The 19388-nt window shown below is 40.8% G+C and overlaps 1 protein-coding gene across 1 annotated transcript; it reads right to left on the reverse strand.

The window, feature by feature from the left end:
- Positions 1-6822: 6822 nt before the first annotated feature.
- Positions 6823-13485, reverse strand: LOC121847444 (ladderlectin-like). The gene is made up of 3 exons (XM_042328538.1): positions 13303-13485; positions 7221-7335; positions 6823-7057 (listed from the first exon to the last, which is right to left on the reverse strand). The coding sequence occupies exons 1-3, from the start codon at positions 13483-13485 to the stop codon at positions 6987-6989; spliced, it is 369 nt and encodes a 122-aa protein (XP_042184472.1). The 3' UTR covers positions 6823-6986.
- Between the last annotated feature and the right edge of the window lie 5903 nt (positions 13486-19388).

Consider the following 19388-nt stretch of genomic DNA (forward strand, 5'->3'; position numbering starts at 1 on the left):
AGCTGTCTATCGTTGTCTCTGATTGGGAACCATATTTAGGCAGCCATATTCTGTGGGTACTTTGTGGGTGGTTGTCTTCTGTCTTTGTGTCGATGTACCAGAGGACTGTTTTGGTTATTTCACATTTGTTGTTTTGTAGTGTTCATGTTTATTGTCCTTATTAAACATGTTGAACACTAACCACGTTGCATTTTGATCCTCCTCTCCTTCAACGGAAGAAAACCGTTACAGCTCTGGTCAAAGTAGTGAACTATTTAGGGCAGAGGGAATATAGTGCCATTGGGATCCAACCTATGTCTTGAAGGTTTCCTGTATAAAACTGTATTTATTGTATGCAAGATATGGTGTTGGCTTTAAAACTTGTTATGTCAAGGAGTTCCCTAAAGGGAACATCCCCTCCCATTTAGCTGAAAAGAAATATTCTTTAGAAATTTTAACTTTCACACATTAACAAGTCCAATACATCAAATGAAAGATAAATATCTTGTTAATCTACCCACCGTGTCCGATTTTTAAAATGTTTTACAGCGAAAACACAACATTTATGTTAGATGACCACCAAATTCAAAAACACAGCCATTTTTCACAGCCACAAAAGCAGAAATATAGATAAAATGAATCACTAACCTTTGATTATCTCCATCAGATGACACTCATAGGACATCATGTTATACATGTAGTGTGTTTTGTTCGATAATGTGCACATATATATAAAAAATCTCAGTTTACATTGGTGCATTATGTGCAGTAAGGTTTAGATTCCAAAACATCCGGTGACTTTGCAGAAATACTCACAATAAACATTGATAAAAGATGCAAGTGTTATTCACAGAATTAAAGATAAACGTATCCTCTATGCAACCGCTGTGTCAGATTTTTTAAAAACTTTACGGACAAAGAATAATCTGAGAACGGCGCTCAGAACCCAAAGAAATAGCCGCCATTTTGGCGTCAACAGAAGCTACAAAAAAACACTATAAATATTCACTTACCTTTGAATATGTTCATCAGAAGGCAGTTCCAGGAATCCCAGTTCGACAATAAATGACTGATTTGTTCCATAAAGCCCATCATTTAGCCCAGTATTAAATCCTCAAAAAGGTGGGGCAATTCCTCCAGTCAAACGATGTATGCAATCCATATTTAGGATGTTTTAAACATTAATCAGCAATAAGGTTCCAACCAGAGAATTTCATTGTCTGAAGAAACGCATTGGAACGCAAGAACACTCTCTCGGGACCACGCGCAATGAGACCGAGGCTTTCTGCCAGACCACCCACTCAAAGAGCTATTATGAGCCCCTCCTTCATAGTAGAATCATACAACCAGAATCTAAAGATGGTGACATCTTGTGGAAGCCCTAGGACGTGCATGCCCATCCATATCTAAGATGGACATCAAATGGCACTGTTTTCAAAATTGAGTTCTCACTTCCTGTTTTGATTTCTTCTCAGGTTTTTGTCTGTGCTAACATATTTAGTGAACGTTGACATTTGCAGTGTACCAACTTAACATGGTACTACCGGAAAGTCTAAAAAACCACACCTCCTGAAAATAACCTTTGGATTACATTCAACAAGACCCAGCTGCTTAAATTAACCCATGGTTTAACCTGTAGCGATGAGCAATCCCGTATCCGGGAGCGTAATCATAGCCTCAAGCTCATTACCATAACGCAACGTTAACTATTCATGAAAATCGCAAATGAAATGAAATAAATATATTGGCTCAAAAGCTTAGCCTTTTGTTAACAACACTGTCATCTCAGGTTTTCAAAATATGCTTTTCAACCATAGCTACACAAGCATTTGTGTAAGAGTATTGATTGCTAGCATAGCATTAAGCCTAGCATTCAGCAGGCAACATTTTCACAAAAACAAGAAAAGCATTCAAATAAAATCATTTACCTTTGAAGAACTTCGGATGTTTTCAATGAGGAGACTCTCAGTTAGATAGCAAATGTTCAGTTTTTCAGACTCTCAGTTAGATAGCAAATGTTCAGTTTTTCAAAAAGATTATTTGTGTTGGAGAAATCGCTCCGTTTTATTCATCACGTTTGGCTAAGAAAAACAAAACAAATTCAGTCATTACAACGCCAAACTTTTTTCCAAATTAACTCCATAATATCGACAGAAACATGGCAAACGTTGTTTAGAATCAATCCTCAAGGTGTTTTTCACATATCTATTCGATGATAAGTCATTCCTGGCAGTTGGGTTTCTCCTCTGAAACAAATGGAAAAATACACGCAGGTGGAGATTACGCAATAATTGCAACGGAGGACATCAAGCGAGCACCTGGTAAATGTAGTCTCTTATGATCAATCTTCCAATGATATGCCTACAAATACATCACAATGCTGCAGACACCTTGGGGAAACGACAGAAAGTGTAAGCTCATTCCTGGCGCATTCACAGCCATATAAGGAGACATTGGAACACAGCGCATTCAAAATCTGGGGCATTTCCTGTTTGAAATTTCATCTTGGTTTTGCCTGTAGCATCAGTTCTGTGGCACTCACAGATAATATCTTTGCAGATTTGGAAATGTCAGAGTGTTTTCTTTCCACAGCTGTCAATTATATGCAATTATATGCAAAATATCTTGTTTAAAACGAGCATCTTTTCAAAGAAGTGACAAAATATCTTGTTTAAACCTTTACCAAATTTAAACCCAAATATTTTTTGGAGTGCATAGATCCTCATAGACCCAGGCTGGTGATATTTGGTGTTTGAAGGAAGTTTGATGATGCAATTAAACCTTCTCTCTGATTTGACATAAAGTATGTGCTATGATAGGCTACAATGTGATATTATATAATGTTATACAATGGGTGGGTCTAATCCTGAATGCTGATTGGTTAAATCCGCATTTCAGCCGGTGTCTATTCCACAAGTTACCACCGACTAAATCTAATGTTGGGCGATACTGGTGTCTCAATATAGCCCTAGTTTTTCAAACACGGATCCCTCTCTCTCTCTCTCAAATGCTTTTGGAAAATGTTTAGCTTTTGAGACTGGCTAAAAAGGGCGTAGCAGAGCATGTGTATGAGCATCTATCCACAAGCCTTGTTTGCATATACCCTTTGAGAATGAATGAACAAATTATTACTTAACACAAATTTATGTACCAGATTGCTTTTGGGAAATGAATTTGGCCAGTATTCTTTTGCACATTGAAGGACCTGGCAGGTAGCCTAGCATTTAAGAGTGTTGGTAAACAATCTGTTGATGTTGAGAAAAGCAATTATGAGCGGTATGACGGCTGCGTGGTGTTTATACGTGTGTACTATTGTTTGTACAGATGAATGTGGCACCTTCAGACATTTGGAAATTGCTCCCAAGGATGAACCAGACTTGTGGAGGTATACCATTATTTTCTGAGGTCTTGGCTGATTTCTTTTTAATTTTCCCATGATGTCAAGCAAAGAAGCACTTCATTTGAAGGTAGGCCTTGAAATACATCCACAGGTACACCTCCAATTGACTCAAAATGTCAATTAGCCTATCAGAAGCTTCTTGAGCCATGACATAATTTTCTGGATTTTTCAAGCTGTTTAAAGGCACAGTCAACTTAGTGAATGTAAACTTCTGACCCACTGGAATTGTGATACAGTGAATTTTTCTCGTGAAATAATCTGTGAAATAATCTGTCTGTAAACGATTGTTGAAAAATTACTTGTGTCATGCACAAAGTAGATGTCCTAACCGACTGCCAAAACTATAGTTTGTTAACAAGAAATATGTGGAGTGGTCGAAAAACGAGTTTAATGACTCCAACTTTAGTGTATTTAAAACTTCCACTTGGTCAGAAACGCAGCAGTTTCATAGGAACTTAAAATGACAACAGGAAAATGTTACAGGTTTAAAGAAAGTTTGTGGCAATTCCAAGCAGTTTGCCATGGGGCGAAGATAAGATTTTCCAATTTCATAACACATTTCCTGCAATTGTACACATTTTGCCATAGGGTGGAAAGAAATGTTTGCAGTTCAAAGCATTTCCTACAATTTTACACATTTTGCCATGTTAATATGATATCTGAGTGAGAGAGACTAATAAAATCAATGTGGGCCCCCTGGAGGTGTGAATGTAGCAGAAGTGAGCTGCAGGTGAGTTCTAGTAGCCATTGTGATGTCATCCCGCCTGAGACTGTCTGCCTGTACTGTCTCCTGTTTGTCATAAACATGGGTTAGTAGACCAGTTGTTGGCACGTTATCTTCAAGTGTCATTTGATGAGTGTTCACGTCCCATGAAGCCTACAATTATACATAGGCTTTCATCATTATTGATGACAATACATAACGTACATAGGATCTCATTAATAATCTTTCAATAATGATGTTAATGTAAAATTACGTTGTGAAGTTTTGTACATAATAAAGAAATAACCCTACATTTTGAGTAGAAAATCCAGAACGAAACTTACTGTCCCACTCTGTCTATATTCAACTGGCAGATGTTGTTTGAAGTACAGCTGCCCAACATAACTATTGACCGGTCTTCTCATCAACTTGTCACTGGAAACAGTTTTTGTGTTTACCAATGTAATGTAACATGATGTGCTAGGCTATAATATTATAGTATACTATATCGTATTCACATTCTCACTCATTCAGCATTTAGCAAGTACAAAGTAGCAAATAACAAAACTAAATGTATTGATTGCCATGATCATGTTGTTGTAATTATACTACATAGCTGTTAACAGAGGGAATAAACATGTCACACTGTGACTATCACACCATTCCATACAACTCTAATATACACTGCTCAAAAAATAAAGGGAACACGAAAATAACACATCCTAGATCTGAATGAATGAAATATTCTTATTAATTACTTTTTTCTTTACATAGTTGAATGTGCTGACAACAAAATCAAACAAAAATTATCAATGGAAATCAAATTCATCAACCCATAGAGGTCTGGATTTGGAGTCACACTCAAAATTAAAGTGGAAAACCACACTACAGGCTGATCCAACTTTGATGTAATGTCCTGAAAACAAGTCAAAATGAGGCTCAGTAGTGTGTGTGGCCTCCACGTGCCTGTATGACCTCCCTACAACACCTGGGCATGCTCCTGATGAGGTGGCGGATGGTCTCCTGAGGCATCTCCTTCCAGACCTGGACTAAAGTATCCGCCAACTCCTGGACAGTCTGTGGTGCAACGTGGCGTTGGTGGATGGAGCGAGACATGATGTCCCAGATGTGCTCAATTGGATTCAGGTCTGGGGAACGGGCGGGCCAGTCCATAGCATCAATGCCTTCCTCTTGCAGGAACTGCTGACACACTCCAGCCACATATGGTCTAGCATTGTCTTGAATTAGGAGGAACCCAGGGCCAACTGCACCAGCATATGGTCTCACAAAGGGGTCTGAGGATCTCATCTCGGTACCTAATGGCAGTCAGGCTACCTCTAGCAAGCACATGGAGGGCTGTGCGGCCACCCAAAGAAATTCCACCCCACACCATGACTGACCCACCGCCAAACCGGTCATGCTGGAGGATGTTGCAGGCAGCAGAACGTTCTCCACGGCGTCTCCAGACTCTGTCACGTCTGTCACGTGCTCAGTGTGAACCTGCTTTCATCTGTGAAGAGCTCAGGGCCCCAGTGGCGAATTTGCCAATCTTGGTGTTCTCTGGCAAATGCCAAACATCCTGCACGGTGTTGGGCTGTAAGCACAACCCCCACCTGTGGACGTCGGGCCCTCATACCACCCTCATGGAGTCTGTTTCTGACCGTTTGAGCAGACACATGCACATTTGTGGCCCGCTGGAGTTCATTTTGCAGGGCTTGGGCAGTGCTCCTCCTGCTCCTCCTTGCACAAAGGCAGAGGTAGCGGTCCTGCTGCTGGGTTGTTGCCCTCCTACGGCCTCCTCCACGTCTCCTGATGTACTGGCCTGTCTCCTGGTAGCGCCTCCATGCTCTGGACACTACGCTGACAGACACATCTAACCTTCTTGCCACAGCTCGCATTGATGTGCCATCCTGGATGAACTGCACTACCTGAGCCACTTGTGTGGGTTGTAGACTCCGTCTCATGCTACCACTAGAGTGAAAGATCCGCCAGCATTCAAAAGTGACCAAAACATCAGCCAGGAAGCATAGGAACTGAGAAGTGGTCTGTGGTTATCGCCTGCAGAACCACTCCTTTATTGGGGGTGTCTTGCTAATTGCCTATAATTTCCACCTGTTGTCTATTCCATTTGCACAACAGCATGTGAAATTTATTGTTAATCAGTGTTGCTTCCTAAGTGGACAGTTTGATTTCACAGAAGTGTGATTGACTTGGAGTTACATTGTGTTGTTTAAGTGTTCCCTTTATTTTTTTGAGCATTGTATTTTGCTATAACAAGCACATCTTGTACTCACACATGTCTATAACCAGTGAGAGTTTGGAAACAAAAAGTGACATTCTGTGATTCAAAGAACAGTCAAATGGCTGACCCGTTACTTGGTATAGAGAGAATGGATGGTGTAGGGAAACGTAACACCTCTCAAATTCATAGACAGTGCTCTAACGGTCTATGACAACCACATGATAATGTTTGACTTATTTTAAAGCAATATACATTGTTTGTTTACATCCATGTTGTTTGTTGAGTAATACAACCTCTTTGGTTATACAAGAGAATCAATTATAAATTATTTTCTCCAAGAATAATTGAAAGAATTTCAAAGAATTTAAATGACCGCTGAACAGACTCCCAGATCTTAGACTATCTTAACGAAACACTTCAAAGGATTTGACAATTATGGAACTATCATTCATGTTTAATAATGACTCCTGAGAGAAAAGAATGTGTACACCTGTTTTATTGACAACAAACCACATCAACATTGTCTGCAACAAGTAACTAAACTTTAATTTTACAGCAAAAAATCATCTTCATAAAGTATTTGATTTTACCATAAACATTTTTCAGTTAGGTTGCTGACACTACGCAGTAGAATGCTTGTTTCAGTTGATAGTTTGATGTATTTAACAGGTCCTTATGGAGCACACAGAGGGATATCTCCTTCCACATAATTCATCATTCCAGGCATGTTTACCTTAAGAGGAAACACAGAATAGAAATGGCCTCTCAAATCAATTCCGATATAAACACAAAAATTCAAATAAAAGTGTGTGTGTGTCAGATTTATTTGTTATACTTACTATGAATAACGTTTAATTTGATGAATGGATCAGTGAATGATAGTGGGCTTACTGTACCTCCAAAGTTCATCTGAACACATGGCTCTCTGGCACCGTTATAGTTATTGGGCTCGTCTTTCGCCCAGTTCTGGTGATCAAATGTAGATCCGTCACTCCAGAACCATAGCCTGTCCTGTGAGGAAGAACTGAGGTCTCAGTATCAAAGAAATCACATATAACTAGAACACAACCGTTTAAAGATGGAATCCGCAGTAGGGGGAAACAGCACCACTGACCGCCACACCAACATTGTTATTGATTTTGTTGCCAAGTTGAGGAGCGTTGAGCAGCATGTTAAAAAATGGTGGTACATCATGTGCCCTTCTATCACACGTGCAATGATGTCTGAAGGGAAAAAGAGTGTTGTTGTTTGCAGTAGTTTATATGTTGTTTTTGACATCATTTATACTTTTTGAACTATAACCATAGGCTTCAATGGGACGTATTTTGATTATCTACTGCTCTTGAAATGTTAATGCTACAAACATTAAACCAACATTGACATATACAGGCTGATGTACAGACTGACTCACCTTAGATTGCTGCAAAATAGCTTTTTGCTATCTTTTTGCTCATATAAAGCGTGTTCTATCCCCATTCATTTGAATGGTGTAACGCAGGATTCAACATTCTAAACTGAAATCACTGCCACAGAACTTCCAGAATGTTAAAACCAAAACATTTCGAAATATTAAAACAATGTATTACTTGTGATGCTATAGTTCACTCTCTTGCCTACTATGCTGTCCCACTATAACCCACTGTGTCAGTTGATACTGCAGTGGGCATCTATAAGATCTTCCAAACCTAGGTCAGCACTTAATGATTGTAAGTGCCGAGAATAGAGAGATTTTACTCCTAATCTTAGAATGCCTAAATTGGGCATGCTTATAGAATTGGGAAATTGAAAGCATTTAGGGGCTATGTAAACTTGAATGGTGTTCGGTAAAAATAATAGCCATTTCAAGCATTAATGCAACATTTCGGAAAGTAACCTGATGCCTACTGTTAGAAAAACCATTTAGCATTGTTAAATGGAAATAACCACTGTGAATATATTAATATTAGTAATATTATCAAAATTCTGCTTTTAACAACCATTATACTGTATGATTCAGTGCCATATGCCCAGGGTTAGGTACTGTAGGTTACTTTCTAAATGTAATTCGGTTACAATTACTAGTTACCAGTTCAAAATTGTAATCAGTAATGTAACTTTTGGATTACCCAAACTCAGTAATGTAATATGATAGCTCAAGAGGCGTTAGAAGAAAACAAATTAATATTACCAATTGAACTACATTTTTTTGCAGGATAAATGAATGTTGGAGTTTACATAGCCATAAATGTTTAATTTTACTTGTGTTATTTATGTAGGCTTATACTACAGATAATAATATGATTAAACTACATCTTTACATGAAACAAAGAACAAAGTCTGTCAGATTTCCAGTCATTCCAATTCATAGAATACCCCTTGTTTAACCTGAGCATAACTTAAAAACTAAGGACTGATTGGGATCATTGCTTTGAGTTGAAAAATAAATGCTGCTTTCGGAATGGCATGCCCTGGGCACTAGCCTACCAAAAAATGCTATTTGCATGTGAACAATTAATGCCATATGCTCCATTTGCTATAGGCCTACTGTTTACTTTTTTGTTGGTTACACTTTGATATCTTGATAATTTGCAGCTATTTAAGTCTATCAAAAGAGCATGAGTTTGAGCATGTGTCCGTTAAACATATTGATATATATATCATCATCAGAAATTAGATTGAGGTATTAAAATAGGGGGCAGCATTTTCACTTTTGGATAAATAGCGTGCCCAATTTCAACTTCCTGCTACTCATGCCAATAATATAAGATATGCATATTATTAGTCGATTTGGATAGAAAACACTCTGAAGTTTCTAAAGCTGTTTGAATCATGTCTGTGAGTATAACAGAACTTATGTAGCAGGCAAAACCCTGAGGACTAACCATTCAGAAAAAAAAACTTGAGGTCACTGTCTATTCAATGAGTTTTCATTGGGGAACTATATTTCTGAGGCAGTTGTTTGCAGTTCCTACCGCTTCCACTGGATGTCACCAGTCGTTGGAAAATGGCTGAGGTTATTCCTGAAATGAAGAAGTACGGCCATCTTGAAAAAGTGTATCGCTGTTGAGAGTTGGGCAAGACTAGAAAAGTGGCGTTAGTTTCCGCTTGTCCTGTGTTGAAAACAGATAGACCCGTCTTCAATTTGATCGATTATTAAGGTTTAAAATACCTAAAGTTGTATTACAAAAGTATTTTGAAATGTTTTGGCATAGTTTACAGGTAACTTTTGAGATATTTTGTAGTGGCTTTGCGCAAATTGGAAGCTCTTTTTTTCTGGATCAAACGCGCCAAATAAATGGACATTTTGGATATATATGGAAGGAATTAATCGAACAAAAGCACCATTTGTGATGTTTATGGGACATATTGGAGTGCCAACAAAAGAAGCTCGTCAAAGATAAGGCATGATTTATATTTTATTTCTGCGTTTTGTGTAGCGCCTGCAGGGTTGAAATATGCTACTCTTTGTTTACTGTTGTGCTATCATCAGATAATAGCATCTGATAGCATCTAGATGCTAGCATCATAATAGCATCTAGCCGAAAGTAAGACTTTGAAACGTGTTAACCCTGGATTGCAGGCCCAGACTTGCATCCCCAGCCGCGCCCTCAGAGCATGTGTGACCAGCTGGCCGGTGTGTTTACGGACATATTCAATCAATCCCTATACCAGTCTGCTGTTCCCACATGCTTCAAGAGGGCCACCATTGTTCCTGTTCCCCTAAGAAAGCTAAGGTAACTGAGCTAAACTGCTCTCCGCCCATTCACTTAAACATCCGTCATCATGAAGTGCTTTGAGAGACTAGTCAAGGGGGATCTCACCTCCACCCTACCTGACACCCTTGACCCATTTTTCACTTTGGCTGTACCAAATAGGTCCAAAAACAATGCAATCTCAACCACACTGCACACTGCCAACCCATCTGGACAAGAGGAATACCTATGTGAGAATGCTGTTCATCGACTACAGCTTGGCATTCAACACCATAGTACCCTCCAAGCTGCCATCAAATACAGACCCTGGGTCTCGGCCCCCCTGTGCAACTGGGTACTGGACTTCCTGACGGGCCGCCCCCAGGTGGTGAAACATAAAGCAAAAACATCTTTCCCCGCTGAATCCTCAACACTGGGGCCCCATGAAGTGGAACTGAGCCCTCTCCTGTACTCCCTGTTCACCCAACTTTTTGCACGCAAACTCAATCATCAAAAATTGGGGACAAACAACAGTGGTAGGCTTGATTACCAACAACGTAGCGACGGCCTTTTGCAGGGAGGAGGTGAGGGCCCTCGGAGTGTGGTGTCAGGAAAATAACCTCACACTCAACGTCAACAAAACTAAGGAGATGATTGTGGACTTCAAAACAGCAGAGGGAACACCCCCATCCACATCGATGGAACAGTAGTGGAGAGGGTAGCAAGTTTTAAGTTCCTCAGATTCACATCACAGACAAACTGAATTGGTCCACTCACACAGACAGCATTTTGAGGAAGGCGCATTCCATTTTCAACCTTTGGAGGCTTTGAAGAAATTGTCTTGTCACCAAAGCACAAAACTTCTACAGATGCACAATCGAGAGCATCCTGGCGGGCTGTATCACCGCCTGGTATGGCAACTGCACCGCCCTCAACCGTAAGGCTCTCCAGAGGGTAGTGAGGTCTGCAGAATGGTCACCGGGGGGCAAACCATCTTCCCTCCAGGACACCTTCCCACCCTGCTGGAAGGCCAAAAGATCATCAAGGACACCAACCACCAGCCACTGCCTGTTCACCCCATGTTTGATCCAGAAGGCGAGGTCAGTTCAGGTGCATCAAAGCTGGGACCGAGAGACTGAAAAACAGCTTCTATCTCAAGGCCATCAGACTGCTAAACAGCCACCACTTTGAGTTTCTACTGCCAACACACTGTCAATGACACTGACTCTTCCAGCCACTTTAATCATGGGAATTGATGGGTAATGATGTAAATATATCACTAGCCACTTTAAACAATGCTACCTTATATAATGGCTTTCTTACCCCACATTGTTCATCTCATATGCATACGTTGATACTGTACTCTATATCATCGACTGCATCCTTATGTCCTATACATGTATCACTAGCCACTTTAACTATGCCAGGTTCATCCAGGTTGGGCCTCTTGGCTGCACATACTTATCTCATATGTATATACTGTACCAGGTCTCATCTACTGTATCTTGCCTATGCTGGTCTGTACCATCACTTCATTCAATATTATGTACATATTCTTTATCCCCTTACACTGTTTGACAGTAGTTTTTTTGGAATTGTTAGTTAGAACTTGCTTTATTACTGCATTGTCGGAACTAGAAGCACAAGCATTTCGCTACACTGCCTGGTCTGTTCCATGTGTATGTGACAAATAAAATTTGATTTGATTTGATTTGAACGGATTTGATTTGATTTCTTATGCTTTGCAGGTGCCTTTTAAAAATTTGACATGTTGGCTGGATTCACACAGGTTGCTTTAATTTAGTATCTTCATGTGTCATTTAATGAGAGTTTGATTTTTATATAATTTTATTTGAATTTGCCGCACTGCATTTCCCTGGCATTTGGCCAAGTGGGACGTGACTGTCCCCATCCTAGAAAGTAAAGGGGCTAAAAGCCCTTTTTCAGCCTTTTGATTCAATTAAACTAGTTATTGAAATATGGAGCACAACACCATGGGGGATCTGCAGTGCAGGTGATTGCAAGAGTGCATTTTTCACTGGCTGATTCACAAAAACAATGATTGATAGACTTTTGAACTTTTCAAGCCATTATTGGGTTAAAATACACATATACATTTGGAACAGTCACCCACAACTTCAAAAATGTGGATGCCGCACTGTAGCTAAATGAGAGAGCAGCAGTGTGATTCACATCAATAATATGTAGATATCAATAATAAGTGGTATCCGTATCGCCCGTAGGCTACACCACTGCTGTTGTCCTAACCTCCAATTGTTTATTCAAGTTGGATAATCTTTGGATGTGGACAGCAGTTGCTCCCTTTGGAAGACATTGCCCTGTGTGAATTTAAGTATGCTCTCTCTAATTCTCTCTTTCTTCTTTCTCTGTTTCTCAGAGGACCTGAGCCCTAAGACCATGCCTCAGGACTACCTGGCATGATGACTCCTTGCTTTCCCCAGTCCACCTGGCCGTGCTGCTGCTCCAGTTTCAACTGTTCTGCCTGCGGCTATGGAACCCTGACCTGTTCACCGGACGTGCTACCTGTCCCAGACCTGCTGTTTTCAACGCTCTACAGCAGGAGCGGTAGAGATACTCTAAATGATCGGCTATGAAAAGCCAACTGACATTTACTCCTGAGGTGCTGACTTGTTGCTCGACAACTACTGTGATTATTATTATTTGTAAACATTTATACATTTATTTGTAAACATTTATAAACATTTGAACATCTTGGCTATCTTCTGTTATAATCTCCACCCGGCACAACCAGAAGAGGACTGGTCACCCATCATAGCCTGGTTCCTCTCTAGGTTTCTTCCTAGGTTCTGGTCTTTCTAGGGAGATTTTTTTACCATGGTCGTCTGAAGGGTGCTATAGAGTTCACAGCTGGCGAAGCCTCATTGCGATTGGCTATTCACCATAATTTGTAACATGTCAATGATCATCATCACTATCTTTCCTTTGTCGTACCTCAAAATGTCATGATTACCAGCTGAGATAAACTTTAGTGACTTGATTTTACTCCTGGCTCAGAGTTTGTCTGAGCAGTGTCTTAACATCACCCCAAAAGTTGGGAGTTATTTTTGTCTTAAAACAGGTTTAACAGGGATTCATTTTCTGAGACGTTTTGTGAGTACGGCCCTTACTTCACAAGTGACCCTTGACATATTGATGAGTATACCAAAAATCCTCTAAATCTGTCAGTATACTATAGCTGGACTGTTCAGGTAGAGTAGACCTTTCATTTTTGAGTCATTTTCTATTAAGGTATTTGAACTTTTCATCAAATATGACAATTGGGTACCTTTTCCACATTTGCCTGAACAGCATCATATCCTCCAATCCAGGTCAGAGGGAAATCACCAGTCTTGATCAACACCACCGCCTGTAGAAATTGGGACTCCTCAGAGCTGTGCACAGACGCCAGGTTTGCTCCAAGGTACTTTACAGTGTTCTGCACAGACGTCAGTTTTCTTCCAAGCAACATACAGTGGCGCTAGAGCAAGCCATAGACAAGGACAAAGACATGTCATAATGTAGGTATTAGTCAGTTGTCCAGTCTTTGTGAGAATGTGTGTTCTGGACTCTCACAATTAAATATTGGCCATCACAACTAATGTTCTTTCAAATAGGCTCATCGAGATATTAGTGTCTACATTAGTGTCTTAATGTGTGTTAATGTCTTAACTCATGGCCTGTGGGTTCCAATATACAGGAGTTCTGACTCCAAACATTAAATAAATATTGCAAAGCCTAGAAAATTCTAACTAGACAATAACTTGAAGGGGAGGTTCAGTATTTTACATACTGGACATCCATGTGATGCCTGTTAAAATAAGGCAAAATCCCCTTTAAGGTAACATCACACCAAATAAGCAAGTTGATTTCAATGGAACTTCTTTAATTCACAGTAGAGGGTAAGCATTATACCTCTGCTTCAGGCCATGTCCTTGCAGTCTGGACAAACATGAAGCAGCGTGAATTAAACTGGAACCAGTCTTTGGGGCATGGGCTTTTTTATCTGCTGCAGATGCCACCATAGCATCTGTAAGGAGAAGACACAGGACACGTTAGAAATTGCAGGCAACTTTCAAGGTGGGTTGAGACTGACTGATCTACAAATCGCCTGTCATCATAAATAACTACTCAATATTATTTGTAGATCAGTCCTTCCACACAAACACCACCCCTCCCCTGCTACAAAAAAAATAATGATGTAAAGTGTGAGGTGAACTCTTACTTGCTTCATCCAGAGTTACGGCTTCGCCCAGTGCAATGGCAGCGCTGAGAAGCAGAAGAATGGTCAACATCGCCATGGTGATGTCTCCTGGGAGAGAAAGAGAGAGCGAGAGACACACACAAAGACAGACAGTGAAAGAGAAGCCATCAAGTCAAAGTCAGTGAGTACTTCAGAGTGTAGGTAAGTTTCCCTAACCTCTCTTGGAGTACCCCAGCCATTCCACTTATCGGATATATTCCAGTACTATTACATTAGAGCAGATTCAGCTAATGTAGGGCTGAGGAATACCAAGTATCATCTGTTCCACCACATAGAGGAGATTAGCCAAGCACACATGAATATGCATGTCCCCAAATGGCACCCTATTCCATATATAGTCCAGTACTTTTAACCAGGGTTAAATGTGCTCTATGGGCCCTGGTGAAAAGTAGTGCACTATATATGGAATAGGGTGCCATTTGGCATGCATTCAGATACAGTATTAGATGAACAGATGTTGAAATCTCACCTTCTAAAATGTTCCGTTGTAGCTTCACTTCTTCGGAGATCTTCAGCGGTCTTCCCTGGGTATCTCTCTCTCTCTGTCCTGCCTGTGTGTTGAGTTCTACCTCTCCCTACTCTCCTTTTTTAAGGACCTGTCCAGTCAGACCCCTCCCTCTTTTTCTCTCATCCTTTAACCCCTTGCATTCTGTTTGTCCAGCTCAAGACCTGCTGGACCTGTCCGATAGCTACCTGTTTGACAGGGTTGGGTTCAATCCAATTTGCAGGTAGTCATTTGTATTTATAATTAAAAAATTAACAACTTTGAAAGAAATTAATGGGTTGCACGTTGCGTCACAATTTTGTTATAAAGATTCTCCTGAGCACAGGTACCCGACTGAAGGTTCTACTTAATTCTACCTAATTGGCGCTGATGAAGACGTAGTCTAAAGTGCATTTAGTGGCTTGGAAACACAATGACATTCAGAAGTTAAATCATTAGTAGAAAAACCTTTGTCATCATTGTGGTGTTGTTAGACTTACTTTTTTGCAGTATAACTAGCTAGCTAGCTCTGGAATTTTAGCTAAATTGGAATTATGTCTTAAATTTGAATGTGCAGCCAACCCTGCTGTCTGTCTGTTAGCTAATTATTAACTGTATTCACCCCAAAGTCACTGCATCAGAGATGGGCCACTTCACCCCTCAGGGGCTTACCAGGGTTGTGTCCCAAATGCCACCCTATAATTTTTGTATACTCTACCAGTCAAAAGTTTGGACACACCTACTCATTCCAGGATTTTTCTATATTTTTACTATTTTCTACATTGTAGAATAATAGTGAAGACATTAAAACTATGAAATAACACATGTGGAATCATGTAGTAACCAAGAAAGTGCTAAACAAATCAAAATATTCTTATATAGGGCCTCCTGGGAGGCGCAGTGGTAGCTGTGCCACCAGAGACTCTGGGTTCGAGCCCAGGCTCTGTCGCAGCCGGCCGCAACCGGGAGTTCCATGGAGCAACGCACAATTGGCCTAGCGTCGTCCGGGTTAGGGAGGGTTTGGCCGGCAGGGATATCCTTGTCTCATCGCGCACTAGCGACTCTTGTGGCGGGCCAGGCGCAGTACACTCTGCCCAGGTCGCTAGGTGTACAGTGTTTCCTCCGACACATTGGTGTGGCTGGCTTCAGGGTTGGATGCGCGCTGTGTTAAGAAGCAGTGCAGCTTGGTTGGGTTGTGTTTCGGAGGACGCATGGCTCTCGACCTTCGCCTCTCCCGAGCTCGTACGGGAGTTGTAGCGATGAAACAAGACAGTAACTACTAACAATTGGATCCTACGAAATTGGGGAGAAAAAGGGGGCTAAAAATAATCATACAAAATATATATATAAAAAATCTTATGAATTCTCAAAGTAACCACCCTTTGCCTTGATGACAGCTTTGCACACTCTTGGCATTCTCTCAACCAGCTTCATCGGGAAAGTTTTCCAACAGTCTTGAAGGAGTTCCCACATATGCTGAGCACTTGTTGGCTGCTTTTCCTTAACTCTGCATTCCAACTCTAAGGAACTTATCCTCTGTAGCAGAGGTATCTCTGGGTCTTCCTTTCCTGTGGCGATCCTCATGAGAGCCATTTTCATCATAGAGCTTGATGGTTTTGCAACTGCATTGACTGACCTTCATGTCTTAAACTAATGATGGACTGTCGTTTCTCTTTGCTTATTTGAGCTGTTCTTGGCATAATACGGACTTGGTCTTTTACCAAATAAGGCTATATACCAACCCTACTGTGTGTGTGTGTGTGTGTGTGTGTGTGTGTGTGTGTGTGTATATATAACAGTATAACTTTAGACCGTCCCCTCGCCCATACCCAGGCGCGTACCAGGAACCCTCTGCACACATCAACAACAGTCACCCACGAAGCATCGTTACCCATTGCTCCACAAAAGCCGCGGCCCTTGCAGAGCAAGGGGAACTACTACTTCAAGGTCTCAGAGCAAGTGACGTCACCGATTGAAAAGCTATTTAGCGCGAACACCGCTAACTAGCTAGCCATTTCACATCCGTTACACTCACCCCCCTTTTGACCTTCCTCCTTTTCCGCAGCAACCAGTGATCTGGGTCAACAGCATCAATGTAACAGTATGACTTTAGACCATCCCCTCGCCCATACCCGGGCGCGAACCAGGGACCCTCTGCACACATCAACAACAGTCACCCACGAAGCATCGTTACCCATCGCTCCACAAAAGCCACGGCCCTTGCAGAGCAATGGGAACTACTACTTCAAGATCTCAGAGCAAGTGATGTCACTGATTGAAACGCTATTTAGCGCGAACACCGCTAACTAGCTAGCCATTTCACATCCGTTACATATATATAGCGCTACTTTTGACCAGGGCCCATAGAGATTTGTGATGCTATCCATGTCATTGCACATAGTATATAGTACACTGGCTTCTGTTTCTGTTAGTTACCTTGTTTTTTTATTAAATAGAATAATCTACATTTCTCTAAGTGAGTATGTTTACATGCACACTAATAAATCTAAATTAAACTGATTATGGCAGTAGTCATGTAAACGCCTTACTCTGCTTATCTTAATCGGCATCATAATGATCATAAGGTCATGATCGAAGTAAGCATAAGTTGATTAAAACACCTGGATTTTTGTTGAATCTTTCAAATGAATAATACATGTAAACAGTGCTGTGAAAAAGTATTTGCCCCTTCCTGATTTGTTTTTTTTGCACATTTGTCACACTTCAATGTTTCAGATCAAACAAATTAAAATATTACACAAAGATAATATTTGTGTTTTGGATCATTGTCCTGCTGCAGAACCCAAGTGCGCTTCAGCTTGAAGTGACGAACGGATGGCAGGACATTCTCCTTCAGGATTTTTTGGTAGAGAGCAGAATTCATGGTTCAACCAATCACAGCAAGTCGTCCAGGTCCTGAAGCAGCAAAGCAGCCCCAGACCATCACACTACCACCACCATATTTGACTGTTGGTATGATGTTCTTATTCTGAAATGCTGTGTTACTTTTACGTCAGATGTAACGGGACGCACACCTTCCAAAAAGTTCAACTTTTGTCTCGTCAGTCCACAGAATATTTTCCTAAAAGTCTTGGGGATGATCAAGAGGTTTTTTGCCAAAATTGAGACGAGCCTTTATCTTCAAGTGAGGCAAGTGAGGCCTGCAGTTCATTGGATGTTGATGTGGGTTCTTTGTGACCTTTTGGATGAGTCGTCTCTGCGTCTTGGGGTAATTTTGATAGGCCGGCCACTCCTGGGAAGGTTCACCACTGTTCCAAATTTTCTCAATTTGTGGATAATGGCTCTCATTGTGGTACGCTGCAGTCCCAACGCTTTAGAAATGGCTTAGTAACCCTTTCCAGACTGATAGATGTCAATTACTTTGTTTCTCATCTGTTCCTGAACTTCTTTGGAACGTGGCATGATGTCTTGCTTTTGAGATCTTTTGGCCTATTTCACTTTGTCAGACAGGTTCTATTTATTAAGTGATGTCTTGATTCAACAGATCTGGCAGTAATCAGGCCTGGGTGTGGCTGGTGTAATTGAACTCAGGGCAAATACCTTTTTTCACAGCACTGTATTTGATCGGCATATGCCAGCAGCGCAAGCCTCTCTCTTTTTTGCACAAGTGAATTGAGTTTGTATCTAAGAAATAGTTTTCACATTCAACATTTATATATATATGTTACTGCTAGCTGTTTACATAATCGTAGTGAAAATCTTTGAACAAAGAGCAAAAAATAACAAACCTCATTATAATCTCGCAGTGGATTTAATTTGAAATCTTCTTTAAAAAGTGTATTAAACTAGTTAACAAAAATGTAGTAAACTGAGCAATACATACATACACACCTCTTTATTATACTTATTGTTGAAGAAAAGGTTCAAATTAAATTAGGGTTATGGTACATTTTGCACTTTGTAATATGAAAATTGTGACTTAACTTCTGTAAGGCCATCAGTCTGGTCCAGCCAGCATGGAACATTGCAATAGAACAGGAATGGCTGTCATTCTATGAATTCTGTAATTGTAAAGATGGGGTGAAGGGTCAATGTCTTAAGGCTGAGGTGCTGAGGGAGATATGCTGCAGAACCAGGGGAGTAGAGAGAAGGGGGAGATGAGGAGAGGGGAAGAGAGGAGGACAGTGTCTTAAGGCTGAAGTGTTAGGGGGAGATATGCAGGGACCAGCAGCATTCCTTTTGTGAGGAGAAGAGGGGGTGAGAGGAGGAGGAGAGGGTGAATTGCTAGCATGCCTTTCTTTGAGTGTGAGGCCTCTCTCTCACCACACCCTGTCGCCTAGGTGAGTTTCTGAATTGCAGGAAGAAAGGACGATGGAATAGATGGAATTCTATGTCCCAAATGGAACCTCTCACCAGAGCCCTATGAGCCCTGTTCAAAAGAAGTGGTTGGAATAGGGTGCCATGTGGGACACAACCATAGGGTCAAAAGTCTACCCCTTGATAACCTGACCAGTCTTCTATCATATCCATCTTCTACAATTGGGATATATAGTGGCCTGACCTCTGACCTCTTCTACTGTAGTGTTTTAGACGTTGTGAAAGTCTTTGATGACAGGAGTGCAAAAAAGTGAAAAAAAAACAGCATTAACCTCATAATCTAGCAATA

This window comes from Oncorhynchus tshawytscha, linkage group LG01 (genome assembly GCF_018296145.1).
Source record: "Oncorhynchus tshawytscha isolate Ot180627B linkage group LG01, Otsh_v2.0, whole genome shotgun sequence".
In the NCBI taxonomy this organism is placed as follows: domain Eukaryota; kingdom Metazoa; phylum Chordata; class Actinopteri; order Salmoniformes; family Salmonidae; genus Oncorhynchus; species Oncorhynchus tshawytscha.

Coding starts and splice junctions, on each gene's coding strand:
- LOC121847444 (XM_042328538.1), bottom strand. CDS start 13,485: ATGTTGCTTGGAAGAAAACTGACGTCTGTGCAGAACACTGTAAAGTAC. Junction 7,336..13,302: donor TTCAGGCAAATGTGGAAAAG/GTACCCAATTGT, acceptor TCTTCCTCACAG/GACAGGCTATGGTTCTGGAG. Junction 7,058..7,220: donor TGTTCAGATGAACTTTGGAG/GTACAGTAAGCC, acceptor TTTCCTCTTAAG/GTAAACATGCCTGGAATGAT.